The sequence below is a fragment of the Ranitomeya imitator genome, chromosome 2 (assembly GCF_032444005.1).
Source record: "Ranitomeya imitator isolate aRanImi1 chromosome 2, aRanImi1.pri, whole genome shotgun sequence".
NCBI lineage: Eukaryota > Metazoa > Chordata > Amphibia > Anura > Dendrobatidae > Ranitomeya > Ranitomeya imitator.
The window spans coordinates 327,636,151-327,643,237 of NC_091283.1; the positions used below are offsets into that span (position 1 = coordinate 327,636,151).

The 7,087-nt window shown below is 40.4% G+C and overlaps 1 protein-coding gene across 1 annotated transcript in view; it reads left to right on the plus strand.

The window, feature by feature from the left end:
* LOC138663547 (oocyte zinc finger protein XlCOF22-like) overlaps positions 1-6,179 on the plus strand; it is an 86,263-nt gene extending 80,084 nt beyond the window's left edge. The window contains exon 8 of the mRNA XM_069749788.1: positions 4,797-6,179. Within this exon, the coding sequence (XP_069605889.1) occupies positions 4,797-6,085 (1,289 nt within the window). The 3' untranslated portion in view covers positions 6,086-6,179. The remainder of the gene's footprint in view (positions 1-4,796) is intronic.
* Positions 6,180-7,087: the final 908 nt, after the last annotated feature.

Sequence of the window (7,087 nt, forward strand, 5' to 3'; positions counted from 1 at the left end):
AGAAGGGAAAGCACGCCATTTTGCTATTTTAATCCATATCTTACTGGTATAGTTTGCAGAAACAATGTATTAAGAGCAGTGTTTGTGGCCACTTGGCTGCTCAAAAGATGGCCACCATGAAAAGGCTTAGTGCTATCTACTCCAATTACCTGACCCCAGGGATTATCTTTCTCATCACCCTTTAACACCACTACATGGATCTGGACTTGCATCGAGACCTCCCTGGCTTGGGCCACAGTGTTGCCTGCTGTTCAGTGGTGTGAAATGGGAAGAACAATAGTCAGGTAGCCGGGTCAGAACCAGTAAGGCAGAGAACATACAAAATCAGAAGACATAAGAGTAGTCAGAAAACGGACTGGGATCACAATAGGAAACAAATACATAAGTCATGAGCTGAGCATGGAGGCCTGAATCAGAGGAGAACAAGGCTGTATCTGGCTTCCTTCAATATGCTTAGAGCTTTCATAGAATATGGTGCTATCCAATTGAATCATAGAATGGTAGAGTTAAAAGGGACCTCCTGGGTCATCTGGTCCAACCCCCTGATCAAAGCAGGATTCACTAAATCATCCCAGACAGATATCTGTCCAGTGTCTGTTTGAAGACTTCCATTGAAGGAGAACTCACCACCTCTCGTGGCAGCCTGTTCCATTCATTGATCACCATAACTTTCAAAAAGTTGTTTCTAATATCTAATCTGTGTCAACTCCCATTCAGTTTCATCCCATTGCTTCTAGTCTTTCCTTGTGCAAATGAGAATAAAGATGATCCTTCTACAATGTGACAGCCCTTGGTATATTTGTAGACAGCTGTTAAGTCTCCTCTTTTTGCAAGCTAAACATTCCAAAATTCTGTAAACGTTCCTCATAGGACATGGTTTGCAGACCGGTCACCATTCAGCTCGCTTTTCTCTGAACTTGCTCCAGTTTGTTGATGTCTTTATTAAAATATGGTGCCCAAAACTGAACCCAGTATTCCAGATGAGGTCTAACCAAAGAGGAGTAGATGGCAACAATGACTTAATGTGATCTAGACTATATGCTTCTGTTAATACAAACCAGAATTGTATTTGCCTTTTTTCGCTGCTGCATCACACTGTTGACTCATGTTCAGTATGTGATCTATTAGTATACCCAAGTCTTTTTTTTTACATGTGCTGTTGCTTAGCCCTATTCCTCCCATTCTTTATGTGCTTTTTTCACTTTTATTGCCCAGATGTAGTACTTTGCATTTTTCCCTGTTAAAAAAAAACATTCTGTTAGTTGCTGTCCACTGCACATTATCAAGAGGAGACTTACCCTGTGACCTGTACCATATCGCTATGAATGGATCAATGATGATTGAGCTAAGTTATCTTCAATGAAATGTATACTCCTGATGAACCTCATACATTGAGGGGAAACGCGTCGAGTTTTATATACAGTCATGGCCAAAAGTATTAACACCCTTGCAATTCTGTCAGGTAATACTCAGTTTCTTCCTGAAAAAGACTGCAAACACAAATTCTTTGGTATTATTATCTTCATTTAATTTGTCTTAAATGAAAAAACACAAAAGAGAATGAAGCAAAAAGCAAAACATTGATCATTTCACACAAAACTCCAAAAATGGGCCAGACAAAAGTATTGGCACCCTCAGCCTAATACTTGGTTGCACAACCTTTAGCCAAAATAACTGCGACCAACCGCTTCCGGTAACCATCAATGAGTTTCTTACAATGCTCTGCTGGAATTTTAGACCATTCTTCTTTGGCAAACTGCTTGAGGTCCCTGATATTTGAAGGGTGCCTTCTCCAAACTGCCATTTTTAGATCTCTCCACAGGTGTTCTATGGGATTCAGGTCTGGACTCATTGCTGGCCACCTTAGAAGTCTCCAGGGCTTTCTCTCAAACCATTTTCTAGTGCTTTTTGAAGTGTGTTTTTGGTCATTGTCCTGCTGTAAGACCCATGACCTCTGAGGGAGACCCAGCTTTCTCACACTGGGCCCTACATTATGCTGCAAAATTTGCTGGTAGTCTTCAGACTTCATAATGCCATGCACACGGTCAAGCAGTCCAGTGCCAGAGGCAGCAAAGCAACCCCAAAACATCAGGGAACCTTCGCCATATTTGACTGTAGGGACCGTGTTCTTTTCTTTGAATGCCTCTTTTTTTTCTCCTGTAAACTCTATGTTGATGCCTTTGCCCTAAAAGCTATACTTTTGTCTCATCTAACCAGAGAACATTCTTCCAAAACAATTTAGGCTTTTTCAGGTAAGTTTTGGCAAACTCCAGTCTGGCTTTTTTATGTCTCGGGGTAAGAAGTGGGGTCTTCCTGGGTCTCCTACCATACAGTCCCTTTTCATTCAGACGCCGACGGATAGTACGGGTTGACACTGTTGTACCCTCGGGCTGCAGGGCAGCTTGAACCTGTTTGGATGTTAGTCTAGGTTCTTTATCCAACATCCGCACAATCTTGCATTGAAATCTCTTGTCGATTTTTCTTTTCAATCCACATCTAGGGAGGTTAGCCACAGTGCCATGGGTTTTACACTTCTTGAGGACACTGCGCACGGTAGATACAGGAACATTCTGGTCTTTGGAGATGGACTTGTAGCCTTGAGATTGCTCATGCTTCCTCACAATTTGGTTTCTCAAGTCCTCAGACAGTTCTTTGGTCTTCTTTCTTTTCTCCATGCTCAATGTGGTACACACAAGGACACAGGACAGAGGTTGAGTCAACTTTAATCCATGTCAACTGGCTGCAAGTATGATTTAGTTATTGCCAACACCTGTTAGGTGCCACAGGTAAGTTACAGATGCTGTTAATTACACAAATTAGAGAAGCATCACATGATTTTTTGAAGGGTGCCAATACTTTTGTCCACCCCCTTTTTTATGTTTGGTGTGGAATTATATCCAATTTGGCTTTAGGACAATTCTTTTTGTGTTTTTTCATTTAAGACAAATTAAATGAAGATAATAATACCAAAGAATTTGTGATTGCAATCATTTTCAGGAAGAAACTGAGTATTATCTGACAGAATTGCAGGGGTGTTAATACTTTTGGCCATGACTGTACATGGTGATATGGGCTCATGTGAATACGGGGAATTGTAACGCTGTGTTATACGCTTATTGTGAAGAATGTTTTCTGGCACAAATTGCTTTGTTGAATAGGAGCTTTTGGGGGAAGACTCCAACTTGGTAAATGATTTATATGGCAATCTATATGTGATGAACCGGTTTATATATTGACATTTTGTATATCATGCTTTCCCAGTATTTTTATGTCCTTTTCTCTATTCACATTTTTGTCCATTGTCTTTATAAGAGCACTGTAGCACTTTAGCTCTACTAACAACCTTACCATAATCGAGGCATTAGGGTTTTGTCTGGGACAGACGAGGAGGAGTGGGGCGCCATTAGCGTTTATATTTAATAGGGTGCCAACCTCCGCTGCCAGGCAGGGACAGAATAGGGTCTTTGTAGAATACGGCCCGTTATCAATCTCCTACAATCTTTAATCCCATTCCCTTCCTTAAAAATTCCACATTTTATAAGGTGTTTTCTCCCTGCTTCCTATAGGGTGTACAGGGATTAGAAGGGCGAGCCTACGTGGAGCAGGGGCGCCACTGGGCAGGACATAGGGTGCCAACCTCCGCTGTCAGGCAGGGATGTTTTGAGGCCTAGTAGTAGGGCAAGGCACCATCCTGGGCCTTTTTCTATTTTAAATATTTGTCAAATGTTTTGCTGAAGTCAAGATATACTATATCTACAACATTTCCCTGATCCACCCAGTCAGTGATTCTGTCATAAAAGGAAAGAAATTGGCTGAATCAAGGAGCAGATTACTTGAGCTGGACAGCACAACACCTATACTGCCAGACGGGATGGTACTACTTGTCCCAGGCACCCTAATCTTAGTGGCTGAATCGAGCCTATTTCATCCAGACTTTCTGGTACCAATGTCTACACCATTTGAAGCCCGGCCTGCCATATGAATAAGGACATGCCTGGTGACGTCATAGGAGCAGATTCCAAAAAAGATTTGATACACCATCTGCAAAAGCCCTAAAATGACAAAATTTCAGAAAATCGAAGCTGTGGCCATCCCCATAAAATGACTCCATTTTGGAAATAACCCTCAGAGTACTAATGTATTGGAGTAGTGACTATTTTTGATTCCACAGGCACTTTCCGGAAATTAGCACACAGTGGATGTGGGAGAAAAAATACCAAATATGCCATTTTATTACCCAATACATAGTGCCCTGATAGTGCTCCAGAAGACACACACACTGTAAATTAAGTGGGTTCTTCTCACTATAGTAATGCCAAATACATGTGGTACGGGCACATTGAAAGGCTCAAAAGTGAGGGTGAAGTTTGACTTTGGCAGAGTAGATATTGCTGGATTGGTTAATGGAAGCCATATTACTTTTCAAGAGCCTTTGAGCCACTAATAATGTGGAAACCTCTGTTTTTCCACTGACAGATGATGGACCTGAGTTGGGGACTTGTTTTTTTTTTTTGGATGAATAGAAGTTTTTATTGGTATTAGGTTCATCAACATAATATTTCTTTGTGGCTTTTTATTCCATATTTGGAAGGCTGAATGAACAAACAGTTGAACGCCATGCTCCACTGGTTCATCTTATGAGATTTTCTATTAGACTGTGAGCTGTCATTGTCTTGGTGAAGAAGTCAGTATTTTTACATAACTTGCCATTTTTTACAGTCAGTTGAAGTTAGTAATGGTAAATGACATTCAAAGATATTTTATTCAAAAATAATAATTGCTTTATATCTTGGCAGATGACTGTACCAGGAGATTCAAGGAACAGCTGACATCTTCAATTTTTAAATCAGATGATATTGGGATCCCACTGGATACAATTGAAGTTAATGCCATTACTCCAGATATACCATCATCCCTTCACAGCAAAGATCTCTCATCTGATCCTTTGAAACAGGTCCTGTCTTCTGATTCATTGGCGACAACTAAAGAAAATCAGAGTCACAATATAAGCATTAAAAACGGAAATACTCCTAAATCAAAGAAGCCATTTTCATGTTCAGAATATAAAAACAGTTTTCCCATTGACGAGTCTTTTCTTAAACATCCAAAAATTCACACAGTGGAGAAAAGATTTTCTTGTTCCAAGTGTGGAAAATGTTTTAAATTCAAATCAGAACTTGTTAGTCACCAGAGAACTCACACAGGGGAGAAACCTTTTTCCTGTTCAGAATGTGAGAAATGTTTTTCCGAAAAGCGCAAACTTGTTGTTCACCAGAGAACTCACACAGGGGAGAAGCCTTTTTCCTGTTCAGAATGTGGGAAATATTTTAGCCAGAAGTGCAAACTTGTTATACACCAAAGAACCCACACAGGGGAGAAACCTTTTTCCTGTTCAGAATGTGAGAAATGTTTTATTAGGAAATGTAGTCTTGTTACACACCAAAGAACCCACACAGGGGTAAAACCTTTTTCATGTTCAGAATGTGAGAAATGTTTTAACAGGAAAAAAGATCTTGTTATTCACCAGAGAACTCACACAGGGGAGAAGCCTTTTTCCTGTTCAGAATGTGGGAAATGTTTTAATGAGAAAAAAGATCTTGTTATTCACGAGAGAACTCACACAGGGGAGAAGCCTTTTTCCTGTTCAGAATGTGGGAAATGTTTTATTAGGAAAGGTAGTCTTGTTACACACCAAAGAACCCACACAGGGGAAAAACCTTTTTCATGTTCAGAATGTGAGAAATGTTTTAACAGGAAAAAAGATCTTGTTGTTCACGAGAGAAGTCACACAGGGGAGAAGACTTTTTCTTGTTCAGAATGTGGGAAATGTTTTAACGAGAAAAAAGATCTTGTTATACACCAAAGAACCCACACAGGGGAGAAAACTTTTTCATGTTTAGAATGTGGGAAATGTTTTATCGAGAAATCGGCTTTGGTTAAGCACCAGAGAACCCACTCAGGGAAGAGGACTTTTTCCTGTTCAGAATGTGAAAAATGTTTTAATAAGAAATGTAATCTTGTTACACACCAAAGAACCCATGTTCATAATGTAGGAAATGTTTTAACTAAAAACTGTATTTCTTAAAGGGATTGTCCATTACTAGGACAACACCTTGTCATTGTTCATGTTTGTCAGATTTCAAATAAAAACACTCATAGGCCGGCGTCACACTTGCGAGTTTTACGGACGTAAGAGCGCAGAATCTACGTCCGTAAAACTCGCAAAAAATACGGCACAATTATTCTCTATGCCCCTGCTCCTATTTGCCGTATTTTACTGATCAGTATTATACGGCTTTCTACGGCCGTACAAAATCGCAGCATGCTGCGTTTGTCACCGTACTGCGCAAGAAATACGCCAATGAAAGTCTATGGAAGCGTGAAAAATACGGATTACACACGGACAAGCAGTGTGACTTGCGAGAAATACGCAGCGCTGTTAGAGAGAAAAGCCGGCAATTCAGTGCGGTGTACAGTAAAATCACACTGACAGCTTACAGTCCAATAGGTAGAATAAATGTGTACACATAGAATAGGTATATATATATATATATATATATATATATGTCAGTGAGACATATATATGTATATATATTAATATTTATTCCAGCGCTATACAGCTTGAAAGCCGGTAATTCCAATACCGGCTTTTTCTTTCTCCTTCCTAAAACCCGACATGATTTGAGACATGGTTTACATACAGTAAACCATGTCTTCTCTCCATTTTTTTTGCAGATTCCACACTACTAATGTCAGTAGTGTGTATCTGCAAAATTTGGCCATTCTAGCTCTTAAAATAGAGGGTTAAATGGCGGAAAAAATTGGCGTGGGCTCCCGCGCAATTTTCTCCGCCAGAGTAGTAAAGCCAGTGACTGAGGGCAGATATTAATAGCCTGGAGAGGGTCCACGGTTATTGGCCCCCCCCTGGCTAAAAATATCTGCCCCCAGCCACCCCAGAAAAGGCACATCTGGAAGATGCGCCTATTCTGGCACTTGGCCACTCTCTTCCCATTCCCGTGTAGCGGTGGGATATGGGGTAATGAAGGGTTAATGCCACCTTGCTATTGTAAGGTGACATTAAGCCTAA